This window comes from Lonchura striata, chromosome 3 (genome assembly GCF_050655825.1).
Source record: "Lonchura striata isolate lonStrDom1 chromosome 3, ASM5065582v1, whole genome shotgun sequence".
NCBI lineage: Eukaryota > Metazoa > Chordata > Aves > Passeriformes > Estrildidae > Lonchura > Lonchura striata.
This window is the reverse complement of record NC_140705.1, coordinates 39,252,122-39,277,749: the sequence shown is the minus strand read 5'-3', so window position 1 is coordinate 39,277,749 and position 25,628 is coordinate 39,252,122. Positions and strand designations below refer to the sequence as shown.

General features: G+C 38.6%; 1 protein-coding gene across 1 annotated transcript in view; it reads left to right on the top strand.

Moving 5' to 3' along the window:
* Positions 1-199: 199 nt before the first annotated feature.
* Positions 200-25,628, top strand: part of GPR63 (G protein-coupled receptor 63) — a 28,438-nt gene continuing 3,009 nt past the window's right edge. The window contains 4 exon segments of the mRNA XM_085574869.1: positions 200-338; positions 15,448-15,533; positions 20,022-20,099; positions 23,117-24,505. Coding sequence (XP_085430995.1) covers positions 23,259-24,505 — 1,247 coding nt within the window. The 5' untranslated portion in view covers positions 200-338; positions 15,448-15,533; positions 20,022-20,099; positions 23,117-23,258.

Here is a 25,628-nt window from a genome sequence, read left to right as displayed (position 1 = left end):
GGAGGGAAGCGAGGGAGGCGCTGGCTCGCCTGCCGGCTCCTCGGTCCGCCGGTTCCGCGGCGCTGCCCGGGCAGCGGAGCCGCCGCCGAAGCGAATGGCGAGGCGGCGCTGAGCGGGCTGCCCTCCGCGGGAGTCGGCAGCCGAGGGCAGCGGCGCGGCGGGCGAGCAATGCCCCCCACTTCTCTGCTTGCGCTGCCCTTCCTCCGTCTCCTGCCGCTCCCGGCTCCGAAGCTTTTGTTTTCCCCGGCCGCTGCGATGGCAGGAAACTTCGCGGACGGATGGGCTCAGGCCGGGCTTGTGCTGCGCCGGGCTCCGCAGGGCTCCGGCCACGCCGTGAGGTGAGGCGAGGCGAGCGGCGGCGCCGCGGCAGCTCCGCGGGACCGGCGGCTGCTCCGCCCGGCCGAGGGACGGCGGGACGGGCGGCGGGAGCGGGCAGAGTTGCGCTGGGGACCGCAGGGAGCGCCCGCGGCTGAGCCGCTTCCCCCGGCCGCGGTCCCACCGCCGGCAAGGCGTTCTAGCCCCGGGATCCGTGCCCGTGGGCCGGGACTCCTCGCCCGGTGTGGGTGTCTCTGCTCCCGGCGGGGCGCCGGAGACGTCGGCGGGCGGCGGGGGCAGGAGCGCTGCCGGAGCCGGGCGGGCGCGCTCGGCCGCCTCCCAGGGCCTGGAGCCGCCTGTGGGGGCTCCCTCTGTCCTCCTCCCCCGGCGCGGGGGCCGCGCTTCCGCCGGGTCCGTCCCGGGAGGTGCCTGGCTCCCACCGGCACCGGGATCCGCTCCCCGGGACGCTGCTCAGCGGCGCAGGGGAGCGACTGCTGGCGTGTCGCCTGCTCATCAGCCTGCTGCTTCTGCTCAACTCTTGAACCCCCCCCCCCGGTGACGGTACGGTGTGTGCGTGTCGCTCCTGGAAAAAAGAAATAGAACCGTCTCGCTTGGTTTTGATTGTTTTTCATCTACTTAAAAAAAGAGTGTGTGATTTTTGTTTGGGTGTGCCACATGGTTTTCCAAACTTGTTTTGTAAAAGTCAAATGGAACCGTGCAGCCTAGAATATGTATGTGTATATATACACGTATGTATGTATATAATAAAGCATATGGTAAAGTTTTTCTTGTAAATTAACAATTCCAAGGGAGCAGTTGATTTACAGAAAGATACCGGTAACATAGGAATTTTCAATGGTCTGAGCTAGGCATGGCTGGAAAGTTAGATCTGTGCCCAAGAAGGTTGTTAAACAAAATTGTTTGTCCTTACTGAATTGGGTAATGAATGCTTAAGCAGTGGCAAATGGGTTTTGCATAATACATTTTCTGTGGGACATATTGCACATTCTAACATTAGTGCAAAGGCGTCAGAGGCATCAGATTATGAAAAGGGCAGTTTTAAATAGACTGTTTCAAGTTAGCTGAAAATGTAAAGAAATGTCAAAGATACTTGTTTCAAGATTGGTAACACAGAATAGCTGTGTATTGTCACTTGTCAAATATGTTTGGTTTTTTTTTTTATTTTGCACAGTTATCTGTTATGAAAATGTATTTACCAACATTGCTGCAGCTCCAGCATAACAATATAGACCCACTAATAATTACATTTTTGATCTACAGAAGCAAATTTGATAATGACTAGTAATTAGAAGTAATTTCTAAATAACTTCCCTTTGAAATAACTACTGCCAAATGATCAGTACTCTAAAGTACATTCTCTTAGCTATTCTCCCTTACTCCTTTATTAGAGAGTAGCCTTACTGTAAGAATGTATTCTAAATGTATAAACTTTTTTATTTAAGTGAGAAAGTAAATGAGACTCTGGAAATTACTAGTTCACATGCAATGTCTGCCTACTCAGAGGAAACGGGAAGGAGGCAAGATGAACCCTACGAGTTTCTAATTTTCTTCTTGTGTGCTACAATGTGTAGGTGACTTGTCAGCTGCTGCTGATTAGGCATTGCTTGTGTGCCTCATCATTGCATCTGCCACTTTCAAAATATTGTTCTAGGAATGATAGTAGGTAAAGCTTGGAGAGGCTGTGATTGCTTCTCTGCAGTTAATGAAATGCACCCAAGACCAGTTTCTGGTCTTAAAGCTAAGTGCTGTGGGCTAGCCCTTGTCAATGCTGTTTAACTCTCTTGCCTTCTAGAACAGGAAATTTGCATGGGAGACCTGTAGCTGTTAGAATGATGCTGTGCTAGTGTGTGGCAGCTCAGCAGTCTGTGTGACAGTGAATTCCATTTCCAGGGAATGATTCCTGGCATTGCTTGGTTTAACTAGTGTGGACATAGTCTATCTGTAACATAGTCTATCTGCAGGTACCCTCCCTTAACTCTGTGCTCAATGGTAGTTCTCTAATTTTCCCTGCATTGAGGATTTCTGGCACTATAAAATGCTGCTTTTCATAGTCAGCTGCTTAGAAGTGCCAGGGCTGCTTTCTTCCTTTTTTCTCTAATTGTGCAAGTGGTTGAAGAGGGAGTAGGTGAAGGCTTGGTGGTTTCCCACAGGTCCATAAGGGAGAGGTGAAGAGGATCAAGAAGAGGCTTATGTGACTTGTTCTAGTTGTCTCGGAATGTGCTCCCAGGGCAATGCACATCCATAAGCAGTCCTGCTGGCTAAATGTGAAGGTCCATGGCCTTCAGCCACATGGAACATCCATAATGATTTTGTTACAAGTAGCAAGTTGGGCAGAGCAAATTTGGTTTGTTATTCTTGGGTTTTTTTTTTAATGCTTCAAAAGATGTCAGACTTAGTTGTTCAAAATGAGGTGAGGCAAGAGGGAAGTGTAACTGTCATGTAAGAAATCCTACTTGTAGTACACAAAAGTAGAGTTTCAGGTCAAAATTTGTCAGGTTATGCTGCCTCTCATAGACATATAAAATGCTTTACTAGAACAGTGCACTTTTTATCTCTGTAATTTGCTAGCAGTCTTTATTTTGCTAACCTAGCTAGGAGCACAGTTTGAACTTGAATGGGAAAATTGTTTAACCATCTCATTCCCAGTTGATGATAATTAGATACTTATGTAAGCCTGAATTATGTGATGCGACTGGGTTAATGCTCTGAAGTACTTTCCGAAACAGGCAGCTTGACACAGTGAAATTCCTGTTGATTTCATTAAAATAAAACCTCATAAAATACAATTCTTAATATTGAGCTATTTCTGTATGTAGTTTAGGAGAAAGGTGAGCTATCTTTTTTTTTTTTTTTTTCCCTTGCCTGTGTAAAAACACTGCTTTGGTAAGGTGTATTACACTTAAACATATGTTGGAAGTATCTGAGGAGTCCCACTGGTTTGAATGGTACTTTGAGAAATCTCTTGCATAACTGTAACCTAATTTACCTCAATCTAGATTTTTATTATACACAAGCTGTATTTAAAAGAATATTATCAAGACCACATAAGCACAGAAGAGTCTGGAAATTTAAAGCTTTGAAGTAATGATGATGTGGCCTGTGGGAACTGTGCCTTATACTATCTAGGACCCAATTTTTTTCAGAATGCTTTGCATCTCAAATAAGGCAACCAAAATGAGTGACTTTTGCATCTCTTTTATGACTTTTGCATCTCTCCTGGATTTTCTCCTCCTTGTAGTTACTAAAGCAAGGCTTGAATCACATTGACTAAATGTGACATGGTGACATACAATAGTTATGGAGAAAACGAGGTTTTGAGTACTTGTTCATCTTTGTGACCTTCTGAAAGAAGATGGATTCTGTGTGGATAAGTAGTATTTAGTCACATAGTTAAAGCCTATGTCACAGGGTTTAATTGAAGTCACAAGGTTTAACTGCTTCTTCTTAAGTCTTCAGAGCTTGACTTTTGAACCCTAATTTTTTAACATAGTTTTTGTGTGTGCAATTTTCTCAGTGCTTTTCTTTTTCACCTCTAAAAGAAATAGAGGCAAAAGGTGTATTTTTTTTAATGGGGTATCGTTGATGATTTCTGATGTCGTTAGCAAAGTGAGAAGGTCTAAATGCCAATTCAGGCTGTAGCTGTCTAAAATGTAGTGGTAGGTTGTGATCCATAGGTGGATTGACAAGAGAGATAGCAGCCTTTATACATCTGTTATGAAATAATTCGCATTACCTCCTAGTTTTTATGTAATATAATACAACTGACTTGAAGCTTTGATGCGCAGTTCCCATTCTGTTGGCCACCCATTCTGTCTGGTGACTTTACTGTTTTTTTCCCTGTAATATTCTACTTACCTGTTTCTTCCTGGGCTATCCTACTGCCCTGCTGCTTTCTATATTTTTCTGCCACATCCTTTTCTTTGTTGATTTCATAAATTGTAGTTGCTAGTCGCTTCATTTGGCCAGTGTGACTATTTAGTCCTAATCTAGTTCTATAGATGGGTCAGGTCAGCTGGCCAAGCAGATCAGGTCTAGAAAGCAAAGAGGAAACTGGCTTTCAGATCTAGTGCTTGGCTTTTGCAGGCTGTAGTGAGGAAATAATTTCTGTTATAACCTAGGTGAGCTGCAGCTGGGGCACAGAACTACAGAATAATTGAGATTGGAAGAGACCTCTGGAGGTCATGTAGGCCACCTCTCTGCTCAGAGCTGAGTCTGGTTGAAAGTTAGATCAGGTTGTTCAGGGTCATGTCCACTTGAGTTTTGAAAATCGCAAAGGATGGAAATTATGCAGCCTGTGAGAGTAACCTGTTCTAGTGCTTGACCACTGTCACTGAATTTTTTTCCTTAAGGCCTAATTGAAGTTACCATACTGTAGCTTCTGTCGATTGTCCTGGTCCTTTGCTGTGAACATCCAAGAATGAGGTTCTTGTGCTCTTAAAAGCAATAGATATTTTTCTAATGTTTAATAGCTCACTTTCTGTTAGGAATATAGATAACTTTTGCCAAGTACATAAAAAAAAAATTCTGTTCCAGCCATGGTTGCATACCTCATTCAGTAACAGGCTGATCAAATCAGCTGGATTACGTTTTTGTTTATGGGAGCAAAATAAAAGTCCTTTGCTAGCCTTGCTTTTTGAAACAGATTAGATGTTTGAAATTTCTCTTTTCTCACATATGACCATGCATTGTGTTTTTCATCAGGTGACTGCCTCATTGTGTGTAGTGAATAGATGCTGGTAGTTTAGGAGGTAAATTTAAGTCTTCAAGCTGGGCTTCTAAAAGCCAGCTATGTCATTGTGTGATTTTTTTTCCCATCTCATTAAGTGTATGGACCCCCTGCATAGCAAATTTAAACCCACCGACTACTTTTGAGGGCTTTGTTAGAAATGATCTACAGAGTACTACACTGATGCTAAAGTAGTCTCAACTAGCTTTTCAGGCATAATCAGTGAGGAGAAAAATAAGCCTGTTCAGAAAGTAGTTTATTTTACCAATGATTGTATTTTTTACTCAGTGTCTCTTTGCTTTGTATCATTAAAGTCTCAACAGTTCTTAGCCTTTGTATCCAGCTACATTTAGGCAAGGTTAATCCTTAGTGAGCACCTTTCCAGTCCTTTATTTTCTTGTCATTGCTCAATATATGATCATATGTTTTACTTGCAGCCTATTCTGAATGCTTAATAATTAACTTCAATGTGTATTTCTTTTGTGGTGATTTTCATCTCTGTATCTCAGTTCTTCAGGAAAAGTTGAATTATCTTCATTGCCCTATTGTCTTGTGCAAGTTATCCTGCTTTTTAAAAAGGCAAAAAAGTGAGGGGGCGAGGGCAGAAGATTTCAGAAACAAGAGGTATTCAGTTTTGATTGCTTTGAGCACAAGGGGGAAACCATGCAACAAAGAAGAAGAAAAAGCATGTATTTTTAATGCAAATTGTGAAATAATAATCCTGTCTTTCTAAAGCTGTCTTAGAACTTCAAAACGTGATACTATTTAGAAGTAGTTATTGCTACTGGTTTTCCTCATCAGTAGTGTAATTCATGAAATTATCCCTTTGAAAGGATTGTACAAGTTTCATTTTGTATAATGATAGAAAGAGACTGATACCTTGTGAAAAATAGAGATGACTTTCTTTTGTCAAAGACTTGAAATGTAATTTGAAAACACATTATATATCTTGATTAAGTTCTTATTTTCAGTGGATGTTCCTACAAGCCTTTTATTAAATGATAATTTTGATTTTGACTCTTATCAGTTGTGACTTCTGAATTTTCTCTAGATCATTTTCTTGAGTCTTACATGAGACTTGTGGATGTGTTTAAGAGCACTGAACATTATATACACATGATATTTTGATATTACTAACTATATGTGCATATGCTTTTGCATATATAAATTTCAAATAATGATTTAAAATTAAAATCCAAATTTTCTGTGCTTCATCCTCTTACCAAAATGACTTTAAGAGCTAAAGTAAATCTCCAAACAAAAATCCAAACTTCCCACATCTAGCCAAAGACATGTTATGAAACATAGAATAAATGAGTGTGCTGTATTTGTGCTTCCATTCTCTCAGCAGTGCACGCATGTCCACAAGTACCCCAGACCTTCATATGCTTGAGTACTCTGAGAAAATCATGTGGCCTGGAAAGCAAAATCAACTTGCAGTAGGGTCTCTCACCACATGCCTTATTTCTGGCTTGAAGGGTTTATGAGTTGGTAGAGCTGAGAAAAGCTAATTCTATCCTTTACACAACTGAATTCATTCAGCATGTCTGCTCAAGCTCCAAGTGTGCCACTTATGATAAGGAGGTGACATTTAAAAGAAATTTGGCAATATTTAATAATGACTCATAAGGCATGTTGAGAGTATTTATAAAAGGGAGAAGTTGTACCATGCATTACTGATATTGGGACATCTGCATCTGCTGTCAGAAATTTCCATTGCATTTATTATGACCATAGGGGTAGGGTTGAATGGATTTGTTGACTTAAGTTAGGAGTGTTTTCCCTCCCCATTCCCTTCATTTTGATAAGAAGGCAATTTTCCACTGCATTCATCTTTTCTGGAGATATCAAATCAAAGCATGAAATCTCAGGTAATAGCACTTTGCTGTTAAACTGTTAGATCCAAATGAACTGGATTAAATATGTTTTCAAGGCAGCCACAAATGACAGACTTGAAAAAGCATCTTCATGGTACACTGCCAATATGGTGATATACTTCAAGCTATTATCAGCAAGGCTGAAAATAAAATAACCCTGGAATATTCTCTCTGGTGTTTTTGCACTGTTTGCAAAGTCTGTCTCTGTTCTTGGATATGTAGCTGTTTGAATAAACAATGAGTATAAATGAGTGTGAATTAGGCATTGGTTCAGAGACTCACCAGTCACTTTGGTGGTCTTCCAAGATTTCACACTTCTGAAATGATGGGAAAGATGGGTTATCTTGTTTCTGTTACAGTGTTTGTGGGATCCTGTCTAGCTTCAGAGCACACTGAGGATCCTGGCATCTTAACTCCAGGGAGGGAGGCCCTGGTGAATCACTCCTTGGAGAGGCTGGTGTCATCTGTTGACAGGGCAATTTCTGTAGTTTGCTGAGGCTACAGAATTACAGAATGTACCTATTTAGCATTATGATGCTCTTATATAGAAGCATGAGTCAGATTTTCAGGCAAATATGTGCAGACCATTATAGGTACCCAGAGGTGTTCATATACAGTGCTGTTACAAAACAAGAGAAATAAAATAGGTACATAAAATGATTTAGGTGATTTCACTTTTTAGAAATGCATGTTCTGTCTGACTGCTGAGTAAGCTTATGTGGTTACCTCAAAGCTGTGTTGAGTTAGGTGAAATCAAGCTCAGCCCTAGTGGGAAGAAAGGGAGGAGGGGCATGGTGTGTGTGAAACCAGATGCTGGTAAAGAAACAGAATTCCCTACACTCTGAGGTTGGGACTTTGTATTGATAAACACCAGTTTTGCCAAGCATTGCCAAAAGGGCTGCCCATTAGGGCTACCCATGAGTTTAATGCTCAGCTTGCTCAAATCTCTCTTCATTGCTGTCAGCAGGTCAGGCAATGTGGACTTGTGTGCCACCACTGTGCAGCTGAGTCACACAAAGTTATGCAGAACTGAAATGATTCACTGCATGCTAGAGGTATCAGAGGTATTCTGTAGATTAAAGATTGGCTTTCTGCTGATGAGTCTTTGAGATACAGGCAGTGGTGGTTCTATTCTACATAACTTTGCAAGGTTGAAGTTGCCAAATTCATGTGTATGTTTAAGATAGATTCTGTGATTTTAAGTTGTATCCATTCATCCTGTGATAGAATGTCTGATGTTATCCAGTTGCATTGGGAAATTGATAGTTACCATCCAGTTCTTCACCTGGATTTTGTGAATATTTTTGAACCTGTTATTTTACACCTTCAATGTTTAAAGTTACTGTTGTGGACTGGATTTTTAGTTTGATTTTTATAGATGATGTTTATAGTTTCAGATACAAAAAGTTGAAGAGTAAGTACTTCTAAAACAAGTGGCTCTACTTTGTAATATGATCAACTTTCATCAAGGTTTTTTTTGATTGCCATTAATGGCATTGCATTCTAGGTCTTGCAAATTACTTCTCTTTGAAAAGTCTTAAGAGAACTGATTGACCAGGTGCAGTTCTGAAAGCTTCTTCAGCTGGACATGGTGAAACAAAGATGAAGTATTTTCATTTCTGAAATTCTTGGTGGAAGATATTCTCAGTATGGGAACCAGCTTTTCAAACTAGAGCAGTGAGAATTTGCGTGTGTTTTAAGGACATTATTGCTGTTCAGGTTCATTTATATGCTCAGTAATCACGATGACTGTTTAAAATATAAATGGTTTTCAGCCTATTTCCGGTGTACGGGAGGATATGGTTTGAGAATTTAGCTTTCTGCAGACAGATGGATTATAGTGTTGCTAAGGAAACAGACTATAAATGAAGTGGCAACTGGGTGTCCCTAGAATATCAGACTGCTTGAAGCTGGTATTTTTAACTCATTTAGGTGGGTAGCTAGATGATGTGATGCGAAGTTAATTTCCTGTATTTTATGGTTCATTAATTTTCATTGCTTTATTAGTATTTACAAAAGGTACCTTAACTTCCCACTCACCTTAGCTGGCATGTGGATCACGGAACAAAAAATTGCTATAGGAATTAGAAAATGGATAGAAGTTGTAGAGAGAAACAGGTTCTAAAATAATCATTTCAACTACTGCTTAGTGGATAGGTAACAGGATATAAAGACCTGGCAGCAGTATGGTCTGACTGAAAAACTGATATGAGAAGTGAGCTGAGTTGCTTCAGAGTACTTGGGAAAGAACAGAGCTATAGGTTTTGAACTTCATGTATAAACATATGTATTATAGCTATTTGATATACATGAAGTTGCTCACAGCAAGGGAATTGAATTGTGGTTTTAATACTTGCTCTGCCCAAGAAGATACCTGGCTCTTTTTTCCTTAGTGCTTTTGCTGAAAATGTATTAGGTCTCCCGACCAGTGTTAATGTCTGTTGCAGCAGAGGTGTTGTTTTTGCTTTTTTTTTTTTTTTCCTTACCAGTGAAAAGGGCAAGCATACCTGAGCCATTCTAGTTAAGTATGCAGCTAATAGGGATAAAGACTTAAGTAAGGTGAGCCTGCAGGAAAGACAACAACCTCTCCTGTTGATAAGGTGGAATGGGAGGAGGACAGGCAATGGTTCAGTCTGTGGAACTTCAGAAAGTTGCCTTACCTACTTCTGGAACAAAAAGGTCTGGAGAGCTCATAGTAAGTTTGAAATTGGTAAGAACTTGCCAAGCAAAGATAGTTTGTAAGCTAAATATGAAATGGAAGGCTAAGGAAGTTTTTCAAGTATGTACAGGTGGTTGATAGAATTTCCATTCTATGTGTTGTGAATTGAAATGAAACTGTTTTCCAGTAAAACACATTCTGGAAAATGTGTCATTTTTCCAGCAGTGTAAAACCTTCACAACATGCAGCATTTGAACTGTTATTTAGAGTACATTTGAGGGAACTCTTTCTGGTCTTTTCTGCCAGGTAGGCAACAGAGATCTTTGTGGAGATGGCATTTAAGACACTATAACTTTTTCCTCCATGACTGTCAAATTACTGGATTTATTGAATTTATGTGAGTTCTGTCAGTTTGCATACAGATCAGGATCTGCCACTGTCTTTTCACTGGAGCAGTAGCTAGGCACAGACTAGAATTTCATGGCATGTAAAACATGATTTTTCCTCTATAATCAATCCTTTGCTGAGGGGCTTTGGAACTGAGCAAGTTTAATTGTCCTGGTGGCCCCTGATACCTTAAATCTTCCTGTAAGTCATTCTCTGTGTGCTCATTCTGTTATGGAAGGAGCAGTAGGACCCATGAGAAAGCTGTTGATAAAGAGCTTTTTTCTCCTGAGTTGGAAATACAGGAGAAGCATCACTTTGGATTTTATGTGTGTTTGTTTTTGATGTCTAATGATGAATAATGTTAATATCAGCAGTATCATTATGGTCTATAAAGAGGTTTACGGAGAGCATAGAGGCAAGGGTTTAATTTCTGATCTCATGGTGGATGTCATTACACTTGTTTTCTTATAAATCATGTCCATAACTTTGAGGTGTTTGTAACTTTTGTGTGTTTCAGTGTTTTAAAAGTTGTTATGAGTCTCTTGGTCTGAATTTTTCAGCTGTTATTGAGTAGCTGTAATTGAATTAGAAGTTATATGTTACATTTATACTATTTAGAGTTATTCTGGGTGCAGGGTGATAAATTCCATACAGTATTTTCCCAGGTTCAATTTCATGTCTAAACAGAGGCTGAATAAACTTCTCAGTAACTAAAGAAACACTGTTATTTTTTGTTAATATTTCCAAAATTAATTAGTTGAGCATACTTAATGGTTGAGTAGGGAAATATGATCTTTAGCTACCAAAGTAGAAGATAACAGGAATTAATGGATTACACCTTTCTAGTAAGGTTATACCTCTCTTTGTAGGTTTGAGGGATTTGGGATGTTTTTATTTTATGTTGGTTTGCCGTTCTTTTGTGGGGTGTGTGTTTTTTCAGATGTTTGGTTATTTATTTCTACTTTTTAAAAATAGTGTGAAAACCCCATGGAAATAATCGTTTCTTAAATACAAAGTCTGTGAACTCAGAACTGCTGTAGCTATCTATGGAAGGCATTTGATTTGGTCTTCTGTATGCTTAAAAGGTCCCAAGTAGTAGAGAATCCATTTGATTAACTGTTAATTTATTTGTAACAAGGAATTATAAGGTACTCTAAAAAATTGTTCCTGGTGAGGATTTGAATTCTTCAGTTGATATTTGTTTACTTTTCATTTTTATAATTAAAAAGCCCAGAAAAAAATTGAAGTATTGATCTCTTGTATTACATTAAAAGAAAGTGTGCTTTAAAAAATCATGAGACTAGCTGATTTAAATGTTTTTGGCTTGCAAATGTAATATTTTTTTTTCCATTTCTTTGGGATGAATGTTACAAGCCCTGCTTGTTGGGTCTGAACAGAAATTGTTAGTGCCTGTATTGCATAGGTTCTGAATGTCTGTAATATGTCATCTCACCCTGAGAGTTGTCCAGATGGGAGCTCTTAATTTAACTGTCTTTTAATCTCCAGCATGAATAGATTTCTGACTAGGATTGTTTCTCCAAAGTAGTTGCCATCTTAAGTTTTATTCCAGTTGGCTGACATGGCCCAAAAATAATTCTGAAGCTATCAAATCAGATGATACAGACAATGATCAGTAATTTGGTTGTTTATTTATTTTGTCTTTCTGTATTAGGAAGAAGAAGTTACTATTGTAACATGTGGCTGATTTTTAATAGACTAATTTAGAGTAAAAGCAAAGTATAGGATAAATCTGGGGAAAAATCAAGGGAACCTTATAACTTAGATTATTTTTTTGTATTAAACATTTTATGTTTGTCTTTGGTTGAATATAGATGATAATGACTATTGGAAATATATGCCTATGTGTGTATATGTATGAGAAGAAAGGTTGTAATATAAATAGTCATATAAAGTAAATCTTTGCTTAGTTCTCAGCTAAATCTTGCAGCCTTTGAGCCCTCAGGACAGAATGCTGTGAGTGGGGAGTCACCTCATTTAACTTGCTGCCAGCACCTCTTCCATGGGAGCCAAGTGCCAAGAAGTGATATCCATACACCTGTATTGCAGCAGCAGGACTCCTGGGCAGGCACAGAACTTGGCTCTAGCATGACCTGAATCCCTGAGGGAAAAGCAGAAGTGGGGCTGATTGCTTTGCTCTGAGAGCTAAATCAAATCCCAGGAAATTGTGGTCAGGACACTGTGTGAAAAGTGGACACATCTGGCCATTCTAATCACTTTTTCATTAGCATCCCTGCATCTTTTTACAAATAGATGAATTTTTGTTAAGATAAATTCCGTTTCAAGAAGCAGGTATGTTTCTGTGGGAGATACAGCTTAAATTCCACCAGTGTAGAGTGCTGCTGCTGGCATTACCATTTTTATAGGCTGAGTTTTGTAAGCCCTTGCTTACAAAAGAAGACACTGTGCTAACAGCTGTTGTCCAAACTACTGACAGAAAAATTCATCTTCCCCTGTTTTCAGCAGAAGGCAATGCAATAGTGTATGTTGGGGCACTACAGAGGAAGTAAGAATGATGTAATGCAAGGAGCCTTAAGATCTCTACCTTAAGGTATATGAAGGTGGAACATTTTCACAGAGCTCAGAGAATATAGTAGGTAAGTTTCTGTAGTTGAAAAGCCAAAATAGCCTTAGGACAACTCTCTTAAAGCTTTCTGACTTGAAGCAAACTTTTTTACTTAATATCTTCTGACAGACTGACTCTTTTGTGAAGGAAGTAAGCTTTCAATATTTCACTTCATTGTTGCCTGTGGTTTGACTTAGTATCCCAAAAAAAATGTTAGGAAAACTTGATAAAATATGGCTATAGACTAGGCATGAGGAGACGTAGCGAATTGTCAGTAAAGTATGTAACAAAATTATAACTCATTTGAAAAGCAATTTCATAATATTTCTGATCTTCTCTAGTCTTCTACTAAGTCTTTAATGTAATCTGAATACTTGTGAGAAACACCTTTAAGTTTAATTATGTGTAAGATCTTTGTGATTTTAGTTCCACTATTTCAGTTCTCTGTAAGTGACAGCTCCTGGTTTGGGGAATCAAAGATGCAAAATTTTCTATGATCATCAGAAAGTACAGGTTTTGCACCATTCTTGCTTGTGTTGCAGGACTGACTGTTAAATTAAAAATACTGCTTGGTATGTAGAAGCTAAATCTATGTCTTAAGCCTTGATCTGTGTTCCCCAGCATCTCACGGTTTCAGGCCTAAATGTGAAGCTTTTAAATTTGCTTGCCAGGGTCTGTTTTAGTTCAGTTTATTCCTTCTCTCTGGGACTGGGGAGCTGGGTTCAGGAATGAGTGAATGAAGAAGCAAAAGGTCAGGACTACCCTTTTAGTAGCTCTGCCAGGTCTAAATGCTGATATAATCAAGGTTGTAATTCCTCAAGTAGAGCTCTTTGCAGGATCAGGAATCCTTGCACTCAAATTTCTTGAAGGGTTACAAAGCTTTTCCACTCTGTTCTTAGAAAAAAAGCCTGATGAATAATTTATAATGGAGTGGAAAAAAAGAAGTTTCATTATGAAACAGTTTTAACCCCTAACTGTCAACAGAAAACTACCCAAAGCAATCTTGCCCAGCAAGCTCTGCAATGTACTCCAATTTAATAAAATTTTCCAGATGTACTTTGTAAAAGTACTTCTGTTTTTTTCTTCTTGGTGGTTAGAAGTGAAAGAATTTCCTAGTTTATCATGATGTTTCAGATGCTTGTCTAAACTGATTTTAAAGGTAATTTTATTTTAGTGAGAGTTGGGAATATTTTCTGTGATCATGTAAGTAGAGATTGGAAATGGTGCTTGTGTCAGAGGATGTGCTTGTCTGGTGGGAAGATCTTACAGGTTATTGAGGTATTTAATCTTGTCCAGGCTTCTGGTAGTTTTCTGCCTCCTTGCAAACCTATTCGCTTCTTTGACACTTCAGAAAGCAGAAGAAGGAAGATTACCAGTTTAAAATACTTACCTCACTACAGAGGGAACAAACCAAATGGAGAAAGTCTGTAATAATCCAATGGCTACATTTTATCTGTTTTATACATAGGTATATCTGAGGATTGTTTTCCTTCCCTCTTTGTTCTGTGGAATAAATGCAAAATTCAAATTTTTGTGGTCATGGAAAACAACTTGTATTAATTGATTATCAGAAAAATCTTTCAGACACCAGCTTCCCTTGTGGCTAGATAATGTGTTCTGCAGAAGGCAGATGTCTCAGCAGACACTAGTCTGGCAAATGAAGCCTGATGTTTTGGGTGTTTGAAGTCTGTGTTGAGTTGGCTGCAGACACACACTCAGCACTGAATGGCTAAAGGGAGGTCTTATAGTGCAGCTTGTTGTTACTGCTTCTCTAGCTGAAGGCCATTGTAAACATTGTCTGGTTTGTCCTTAAGCCCCTGTGTGCATAATTTATTTAAAAAACTGTTCCTGAAGCACCCTGATATCTTTTGTTCCAATGTGGAGGTGACTTAGAGATGTTCCTAAAGCTTATTCTTGCAGAAATTAAAAGTTATGTAGCCTTCTAAAAGCAAGCTTATGAAGTGTCTCATATATTTCTCCTCTTTTTATATATATACATATATATTTATAAATTATTTAGGTCACTTAAAACTATTAGTGTGACATAAACTCAGTTTTCAAGTCTCGCTGAAATTTTATGGCTTTCTTCTAAAAGTATAAGGAAAAGCTACCTTGAAAATTGACATTCTCAGTTAAGAACTGATGATATCTGATGATAATTGATTCTGTCATGAACTCATGATAGAATATGCAGGTTTTTAGCTATTTTAGGCCCAGTTTGCAGAAATAATTTAGCTATCTCAGGTATATTAGCACTGTGATGATGATTGATTGCTACAACCACGCATAAAGGAAGTGCTGAGATGCTGAATTGAAACTTTAATGTTTTATTCTTTCTCTCTAGACATGTTTTCTTGTCTTTTGTCCAATGCTGTTATCTTTGCTATTTGGGGAAAATTTATTTATCTTCTTTATGATGCTCAGTAATAGATTCAAATGTTACTGTTTTGAGCATCTTTAGGAATATAAAGATCAGGATCCTGATGGTTAAGGGTAAGAATTTATTTTGATAGATGCAGTAAGACTTAGAGCAGGTGGCTGTTGTGTGCTTGTCTACAAGTGAAATAAACATAGCTGAATGAGACCTGAAACAACATGTTACTCCAGGCCTGACAGATACTAGTATAAAATTGTGAGATTCTCACGATCCACAAGTGACGTAGCTGAGGATTTCTTTGGTTTGATGAAACTTTGATGCCTTAGTCCGTTCTATACCTTCTGCCAGAAAGGGGGCATACAGTCTGCCTTCTGTCAAGAGACAAAGAATATTCTACTTCTCCCAATAAAAGAAAACTTTTGTTACAGGGAAAATTTTCCTATTCTGCTCTTGTCCTGCCTTGAATGTGAATATATCACTTTTTTTTTTTTTTTTTGGCAGGTTATTTGGGAAGAGAATAATTAGCTGAACAAAACAGCCCAAGATGACTTATGATTCCTGTTCTTCATGGGAGCCTGTCTGGATTGGTATGCTTTGAGTTTTGTGTGTTGGGTTGTTTGTTTGTTTTTGGTTTTTTGAGTTTTTTTTTTGCTACACTGACATACAGTGATTGCATGGATAATTCAAAGATTCAGTTAAAATTTAGGAATTTAGGAAGCTTTCAACTTGTTATTTGCATATTAATAACTAGGTGGAGACTATGAATATTTTTCAGTATGTTTTCAATAATGTTCAGTGTTTACTGGTGCTCAAGGTACTACAGTACTCACTCAGCTCTTCATTATGATTATGGTTAATGTGACCATTGAACTGTGGGAAAGTTAGAAGTCAGGGAAAGATGACAGAACTAGAAATGAACATAGAACTGCCCAAGTCCTTTCACATGATCTGCATATTGAGAACATTATTTTTCCCAAAGGCTAAAAAAACGGAATTATTTTTTACATTTTGAATATTTGTGGTTTACAGTAGTGACTGACGTTTCTTGACAGTTAATGGCTCTCTGAGTTAAGGTCATAAGGAAATATAATCAAGAGAGCAATTAGTTGTGCTAAATGACCCAAAGCAGAGGTGACTGTTTCCCACAGTACTTTCATATGAAAATTGGTACAGTAGTGTTTATAGAGTGGAAAAAAGAACAATTTCCTAAATTAAAGTAATGCCTCTTGTGAATAGTTTTATGGGTCATCTACTCATGCAGTGTAGTTGATTAGTTTCAATTTAGGTTATATGTAAATAGGTATTAAAACTGAAAACTGCTACTTTCTTTTAGGTGAGTAAGAACATTGTTCCTGCTGCTTTGTGCTCTGACTCATTCTTTTCACTGGTTAGCAGAAAGGATTCCATTGTAACATGTTCCTGCCTCTGCTTAATTGCATAGGAAACAATGCTTGATTCGTATTTAGAGGGGTTTGTCCTGGGCTTATTTGTACAATAATGTGGTGTCACACATCCGAGTATTTTCTTGTGGCACATAAATTCTTTTGAAAACAAAATAAGCCCATGTCCTTCATGTTTCTTTTTATTGCTTTTGCCCTAAGAATATTTTGTTTTTTAAATGCTTATTATGTTGCAAAAAATAATTTTTTGCTGAAGTTTGCGGGTAAAATAAGACCATTGACAGTAGCTATAAAGTATGCAGAAGCGTCTGGGACCACTTAAAAATCCCAAAGAAATAGGATCACTGTACCAGGCAGTGCTACCTTCAGGTTTCTGAATAAGAATGATTTTTGTGTGCTGGATGAAATCTTGGTGCTGGTCAGTATTGCCAATATATGCTTGATTTTAGCAGATGAGTTTTTGAAGTCATTGAACATTTTGGCAGCTGTTCATAGTGTGTTCTGATCTGCATTAAACTTAGATGTTATTATGGCACTGTTCTGTTCCCTTTTTTGTCTTTTTGGAGTTTCTGGCTTTGACTAATGTCAGTTTTGTATATAACATACAATCATTTATTTCCAGTTGATCATGCTATCCAAATTTTGAACAGGAACCTTTTAGCTTCTAAAGCTGTAAAAAACAGGCACCATAGTTCTAGCAAAAATTGTATTTGATGAATGGAATTTGTGTGTTATTTAGCTTTAAGTATGTACTTCATTGAAATAATTGTGCCTATTATGTTCCATAAAAAGGAAGTTGTATATCAGTAAGAACCTTGCTTGAGAGAAAATGTGCATACACAGTAAATTTCGGCACTGAAATTGAAAAAACCGATTGTATGAAGCATTTTTGCATCTGAAAAGAATCTGTGAGAGTACATGTTCCAAAAGTGAGAATGCTGTGACAAAAAGGTATCTATCTGCCTCTTGCTTGAGTACCTGACCATCAGTAGACTTACCCATTTAAACTAGCAAAGCATGGTTCTCTTTTACATGCTGTGTGATTACCATTCAGCGAGGACTGGGGCTTTGAAATGGTAGGATCTGCCTTTCTCAAAGAGCGAGTCAGAACTGAAACACTGCTGCTGTGAAATTATCTTACTGGTTTCTTTCATCTCATACTTCTATCTTTACATAATTTTGGATAAGTTGGAAGGGTAGGAAGAAGGGTGGAGGGACATGTTTAATAATCATGTGCATGCTCGTGAAAGAAGGCCTTTAAGTAGGGGAAAAAAAAGAAAAATAGATGGTGGCAACAGAATGGAACCTCTTGAGTTTATTGGCTGAATTGGTCAGTCACTTCCATGAATGATGATAGCAAGCACTGCCTACAGGTTAGATAAGTGTAAATCCAAACCAATATCTGAGCATGCAGATTCTGTGTGCCCTGCACACATATATTTCATAATCAGAGTTGTAAACAGAACCAAGAGAAGGGTGCTGCTGGAAACCATCTGGAAGCAAGAAGCACAGGAGCAACATAGGACTCAAAGCCTGCAGTCCTCTTATGAGGTTAGGTGTCTTCTTTGCAACAGCTGGTTACTGCTCACTCTCTCACCCTTCTTGAAAAGACAGGACTGATGACTTATGCAACAGCTAAATGGCTGGTGCTCTTTCCACTTTAAGCACTAGGCTGGGTCTAGGCAGCAGCTTGGATGAGGTCATTCTTCTCCTCTTCTCTTAATGCTTCACAGAGAAATATGCAAACATCACACAGAGGGGACAAAGCACCAAAGGGGATGTAGCTATTTCAATAGAGAGCTGAGATAGTGAGAGAATGTATGAGATTATTTTTTCTTTCTTTTTCTGGGTTTGTTAGGAATAAACTATAGGCACTTGTGCATCCTTTATCCTTTGCTATATACTGGATGATACTGACTTGAGAAATGCAGAGTAGCACGATCTTTTCAACTGAATTAAGGATGCAGAACACTTTTACTCCTCCCCTTGTCTGGTTCTTTCTGTTATGCAGGAAAATTTAGGATATATCTGTATTTTCTAAAGCTCTGTTTGTTTACTATGAAACATTAGCAGTTGTTTCTCTGGTTTTTGTTTGATTTGTTTTCCTCTTTAAAGCTTTTATGATATGTGTGATTCTCTAAGCCTCTGCTGAACTAGAGTGTGAGGTTGTGTGGCATAAAGGATGTAAACTTAACATGAGGGAGCAAATTCTGTTACGTGTATTTAAAGCTAGTCAAGTGACTGCATGTATTCAAATCAGAAGGCCATGTATCCTTAGCAGTCAGCAGAGAGAGATGGGTGTGATTCACCTCTTTCTACATGGACATCTGTATAATGATATATGTCCCGAATGCTATTGAATTCACAGAAGCTCTGTGACATCCTCAATATCCTGTGGCAGGTGTTTTCATGATTACTTGTGAAACAGCAATTTCCAAATGTGGGCTCCTCAGTTTGAGAGAGACATAGACATACTGAAGAGTAGAGTGAAGGGTTACAAAGATGATGAAGAGGCTGGAGCATCCCTTCTGTGAGAAAAGGCTGAGAGTTGAGCCTGAAGCAGAGAAGGCTCAGGGAGATCTTATAATAGTATAGTATAGTGTATATATATGAGTATATAAATACTTGAAGAGAGGGTACAAAGAGGACAGAGTCAAGATCTTTTCAGTGGTGCCAGGTGATAGAGGCAGTGGACAGAAACTGAAACAGGAAATTCCCACTGAAAATGAGTTGACAATTTTTGTCTATGGTGGCTCTGTTTGAGCAGAGAGGTTGGAGAAGATGATCTCCAGAGGTGTTTTGTGATTTCTTTGACTTTTCCTATTCTTATGTTATGAGAATCATTCACTTTCCTGTGTCAGTAAAAACTTGGTAGACCTCTATGATACCTGTTTTCAGTTGCTCTTTAATAGAGATCAAGTGGTGCAGAACTGAACATAGTACTGAAGAGATGCCATAGATGTGTATTGTAGCAGGTGATGTATCCAAATATACAGTGTATATAGCTAGCTCTTGGTTTTCTTCTCAGTTCCTTTGCTAACAATTCTGAACACATGGCTGATGTTTTCATAGAGCAGACTATGAAAATTTGAAGATCTATTTTTTTTCTGGATGGTAATTACTGGTTTAGCATCTATTACTGTGCAGATAACTTTTTTCAGTATAGGCACAGCTTTATCACTAGCACTGAATTTTATGGGGTAGACTGTTAGCTTTCCACTAACTCTTGAGAGATCACTCTGTACCTTTTTATAGTTGACCCTTATTTATTAAATTGACCTGAAAAACAGTTCATGTTCATCATCAGCAAATGTCATGGTTTTGCATTTCCCTCTTCATTTCTATAGATTAAAGAGCGTGAACCCCAGTAAAGATTTTATTTGTAGGATCATTCTGGTGACCTCTTTTCTCTGCAGAACTAAACACTCCCTTTTTTTTATTTCCTGTTTGAAACTGATTATTGTCTGTAGGAGAGTTTTACATTTATCTAAGGGCAGATTAGTTTATTTTAGAGCCTTGGTGGAAAGACCTATACAAAGCCAATCAGAAATTCAGAATTTACCTTTGCTGACTTATTGATTACACAACTCTAAAAGATACTACCCTGGGGATCCAATTTTCTTGCTCCAAGGTTTTAAATCCAGAATTATTTGCTGAATTTATGTTGTTTTGCAGTTCCTGCAGGATGCTACAGCTTCCTTTCCTTCATAGTGTTCTCAGCTTGTGGAGTCATAAACCTCAGTGGAACTTTGGGTGAGATTTTCTTGTTCATTTCTAAAATATTTCTTATTTATTCTGGAAAGTTCTGTTAACCTTCTTCCTGTTGGTTACATATTTTATTCTAAAAAATGTTAAAGAAGACTAGTAGAGTTTATATAGATCAAAGAAATAAGTGCTTTGGCTAGTATATATGCTTTAGCCTGTAATTAACTTTGAGGTTTTCTCTAAAAGAGTTAGTGTAAAAATAAAATATAAAGAGAGAGAATGGAGGGAAAGAAAAATCTATAATAAAGTTAGTGGAATTGGTATTTTTTTGCAAAATGTCTATGTACACAGCTTTATATACTTTTGACGAATTTTACAGTCTTTGAAATATAATAGGACAAAATAGAAAATTATAACTTTCATTCAAGCAGTAAGAAAGTGGAATTTGTATGACTGTCTATTTGGTTTGTGTGATAAGGTTTTGGTAGCAGGGGTAGCTTCTGTGAGAAGCTGACAGAAGCTTCCTCTATGCCCTATAGAGCCAATGGAAGGGACCCACACATGAGTGTTCAAGAAAAACTGCAGCCTGTGCGAAGGACTGTATTAGAGAAGTTCATGGAGGACTTTCTCCCATTGGAGGAATCCACACTGGAGGAGGGGAAGAGTTTGAGCCTTCCCCCTGATAAGAAAGGGGCTGTAGAGACAACGTGTGATGAACTGATTGCAGCCCCTGTTCCCTGTCCCTCTGCGTTGCTGGTGGGGAGGAGACAGATAATTAGGCAGAAGGTTAAACTCGGAAAGAAAGGAGGAGTGGGGTGAAGGTATTTTTAAGATTTAGCTCTATTTTCTCATTACCCTGCTGTGATTTAATTGGTAATGATTTGATCTAATTATTACCTAGTTATTATCTAATTATTTGATCTAATTATTAAAACCAAGTTGAGGTTTTGCCTGTCATAGTAATAGTTCCATGTTCTTACTTCAACATACAAGCCTTTTGTAATACTTCTTCTCTCCTGACCAGTTGAGGAGGGGGAGTGAAAGAGCAGCTCTTGTGGGCATGTGGTGTCCAGCCAGGATCAGCCCACCACAAGAGTCAATTAAATAAGGATGTTTATCATAATATCTTTTTTGATACCGTTGAAAATTAGAGGACACAAAGAGGTTAATCATTTATCTGAAATAAAATGCTGATGATAGCCTGGCCCTGGAAATCATCTAGTGATAGAGCTTGAAGATAGTCAGGAATTAAAGGGGCAGGTCATTTTATTGTGATTTTATTTTATGAATTCCTGACAGTAGCCTGAGCAGGCATGCTTTCAGACTGCTAGAAGTGAAACTGGGGGCATAGATCAGATTTTGTTGTCTTCGGTTAATTTCTCTGTTGGTGAAGTATTATCCAGCAAAAGGTAAACTTTTTATCCTACACAAAACATGTGGTCCTTGTGTAAATGCATAAAAAACATTCCTTCCTCTTTTTATTTTTTACTGACATTGATACTAAACAGAACCTGCATAAATACTGTGGGCAGGGTTTGTGCTACCGTAAGGTACGTGTGTTAGTAGCACAAGCTTGTCATCGTGTGCAGAGATGGAGGAGATTGCCTTCTGAAGATGCCTTTATCCCTTTTCTAATGATAAACATGAGAACAGCCAGAAGGGGCTATTGCAGTCATCCAGAATGAATGAGATGAAGCCCACTTTACATTTCTGGCTGTAGTGATCGTTTTTTGAAAAGGTATTGAATGCTTCTGGTTGCCAGCTTGATCAGATGCCAGTGTGCTCTGAGGGTGTTTAATTTAGTAGTCCAAGACAGAGGGGAGAAGCTGGCACTGAAAAGGTGAGGGAGCTCTCAACTCCCTTGCATTTTATTTGTTAAGAATGTACATACAGACAAATGTAACAGTACAATACTAGTAGTAATAATGCAGCAAGACAGTGCTTGGAACTAAAAGGAAATGTTGGATTGTGTCAGTACCTATAGGGGGTCTGCAGGAGGGCTGGAGAGGGACTTTCTACAAGGTCATGGGAGTGGTCTTAAGCTGAAGGATGAGAGATTCACACTAGATATTAGGAAGAAATTCTTTACTGTGAGACTGGTGAGGCCTGGTACAGGTTGCCTATGGATGTTGGTGATGTCCTATCCCTGGAAGTGTTCAAGGTCAGGTTGGACTGGGCTCTGAGCAGCATGGTCTAGTGGAAAGTGTTGGGGGGTCAGATCTAGAAGATCTTTATGGGCCCTTCCAGCCCAAACCATTCTATTACTATAATGCCAAGGGAGGGAGTTCAGCAGGATGAGTAAGAATTAGATTTACAAGGGAAAACAGAGTGCACATGGTTAAATTGTATGGGATACCAAGATGAATTAACAAAAACATGCCCAGACCAGTGGTAGCAGGAAAACTTACTGAAGGGGAAGAGTTGTGGTGACCAAAGAAGTGCTGGTTTCCTGCACCTTAATGTGAGTGAGCCCCTAAATGAAACAAATTGAGAAATTCTTTTATCCTGTGGACAAGTTATTTCATAACAGGTTAGGACATTTTGCATGTTTCTCCTGACATGTCTGATGTGGAAGAATTCTGTATTATGTGCAATAACTTGGATAAATAGACTTTCAGTGCTTACCAAACAGGCAAATAGACAATATACTGATACTATTTAAGGTATTTTAAAATGTTATTAAAGTTTCCACCTGTAGGCAATTTCAAAATAAAATAGCAAAGCTAGTTCAAAAATTACAAGATTCAAATAAAAATACTTTTTTGATTTATTCACTCTTAATCAGTAAAGTTTGTTTTCAAACACAAAAGTTCTCCAGCCTTGGTTACGGTAGGAAAAAAGCATGGTGAGTTGAGAGTATTGTACAGTATCAGCAGGACTGTGGGAGTAGGACATATGAGAGAAAGGCCAACTCCCATGTCTGGTGCTTGAGTAAATTGTCAACCTGAAGTGTAAAGGTATATCAAGGATACTATTCTCATTAGGTAAAGTAGAGCAATCATTCAGTTACCACTGGTTTCAGGGAGTTTTACATTGTGAATTTACATTTCTTTCTTTCTTTTCAGATGGAAGTACTGACATGAACTTAAGAACTTTGATGCTTTCAAGCATTACATTTTGATTGTTAAATGACCAGTTCAAAATACTGCCTGAACAAGATGAAATGCCTTGAAGACCTTTGGTTCTGCTTTCATTTTTCCTGAAGCAATGGTTTTCTCACCAATGTTGACGCTGGCCCATTCTGGGACCTCAAATGCTACTTTCATTGTTTATGAAAATGCCTATACGAATTTTACCACTCCCCAGTTCTTGCTTCACAGTGGCACAACACAACCATCGAGATATAATTCAAGTGCTGTGCTCACCACTGAGAGAAGTACTTCCCTAGTAAACACCACAGCTATCTTGCCATCACAAGAAGTTTTCAGGAGCTTGAGTTTGCCACTCCAGATCATTCTTTCTGCTGCTATGATATTTATCCTGTTGGTTTCTTTCCTTGGAAACTTTGTTGTCTGCCTGATGGTCTACCAGAAGGCAGCTATGCGATCTGCAATTAATATCCTCTTAGCAAGCCTGGCTTTTGCAGACTTGCTGCTGGCAGTGCTGAACATGCCATTTGCTCTGATAACAATCATTACCACTCAGTGGATTTTTGGGGATATATTTTGCAGAGTTTCTGCCATGTTCTTCTGGCTTTTTGTTGTAGAGGGGGTAGCCATTCTTCTTATTATTAGTATTGACCGATTTCTTATCATAGTTCAGAGGCAAGATAAACTGAACCCCTACCGTGCAAAGATTCTTATTGTGATTTCCTGGGCAGCATCCTTTGTTGTTGCTTTTCCGTTATCAGTAGGGAATCCTAATCTGCAGATACCCTCGAGAGCACCTCAGTGTGTTTTTGGGTACTCTACAAGCCCAGGTTACCGAGCCTACGTGATAGTTATCTTGCTAATTGCTTTTTTTATTCCATTCCTGGTAATGCTGTATTCTTTTATGGGCATACTCAACACTGTCCGCCACAATGCAGTTCGTATCCATAGTCACCCTGATAGCATATGTCTCAGCCAAGCCAGCAAACTTGGTCTCATGAGCTTACAGAGACCTTTTCAGATGAATATTGATATGAGCTTTAAAACTCGTGCCTTCACAACCATCCTGATTTTGTTCCTTGTCTTCATAGTCTGTTGGGCACCATTCACCACTTACAGCCTTATTGCCACGTTCAACAGCCACTTCTACTACAAGCACAACTTTTTTGAGATAAGCACTTGGCTCCTTTGGCTCTGCTACCTCAAGTCTGCACTGAATCCACTGATTTACTACTGGAGGATTAAGAAGTTTCATGATGCATGCTTAGACTTGATGCCCAGATTCTTCAAGTTCTTGCCACAGCTCCCTGGCCATACAAGGCGGCGCATCCGGCCCAGTGCCATCTACGTGTGTGGGGAGCATCGGTCGGTAGTTTGAAACTGCAGTTGTTTGACAATGATTGTTGTTTGCTGGGGTAATTTGTTTTTAGGCTTTAGGTTGAATTTTGTTTTGTTTCATATGGCTTTTTCAGTGTGGCCATACCTTATAACTTGATTAAATTTTCAGTACTTTGTGCAATTTTGGGAAGATGGAGGGAGGGAACGTGATTGGCTGTAATTGGGTTTACTACCAGAACACAATGTAAGCAGAATAACAAATGTTACCTCTAGGATTTTGTGGAAATCCATTATTTTAATGAAAACTATATTTGGAACATCTTGTCAGGTTTATGCTTACTAGGCCTGCAATTTTGTCTAATTGTAGGAACTTTTTTTATGCTGCTAAGATATGGTGTATTTAGTTGGTGTAATTTTTTGAAAACTGTTGCTGCTGTCTGCAAGTATATTAGAGCCAAAAACTTTCATTAGATTATTTCTATCTAATTTAACAATATTTCAGAAGTTTTCATGGTAACATTAAAAATCTGGTTTTATAATATTTTCATTAATGTTTTTATGCACTTTACAAAATTTACTCTATATTTTGTTCATTTGAATATTTTGTTCTGTATTGAAGAGATTATTATTGCTTGTTATTATTTGTTATTTTGGTGAATTTCAATGAAAGACCCATGTAAGCTCTAGGAGGGTGATTTATGTTGGTATAGCTACAAGTACAGTCATATATTTTCTGGTTTTCTACAATTGATCAAAATTAGCTGCTCAGTTATCAGGAGATTTAGAAGGAGAAAACAGAGGAATGAGAGAGAAAGCAAGAAAAACATCATGACCTGAGATCTAGGCTAACACATGGTTTAGAAGAATGGTGTTCATGTTAAAATTGTTACAGGGTAAAGGATGAATGTGGTTGTTTTTGAGGCTGTTATAAGTTATCCAAGTCTCATGGTATGCCTGAAAACCTATCTGAAATAGTGATTTTTGGGCCTGCAATTTATACTGTATTGGTGTAATGTTGTTTCTGCTTGGAGCTCATATAAGGCTAGGTGTGCTTTTCACTGTTGAAATCATGCTGTCAGGCATTTGATGGAATAGGATTAAAAATAATAGGGTAAACCAGCACACAGATAGCAAGTGAACCATAGGTGAG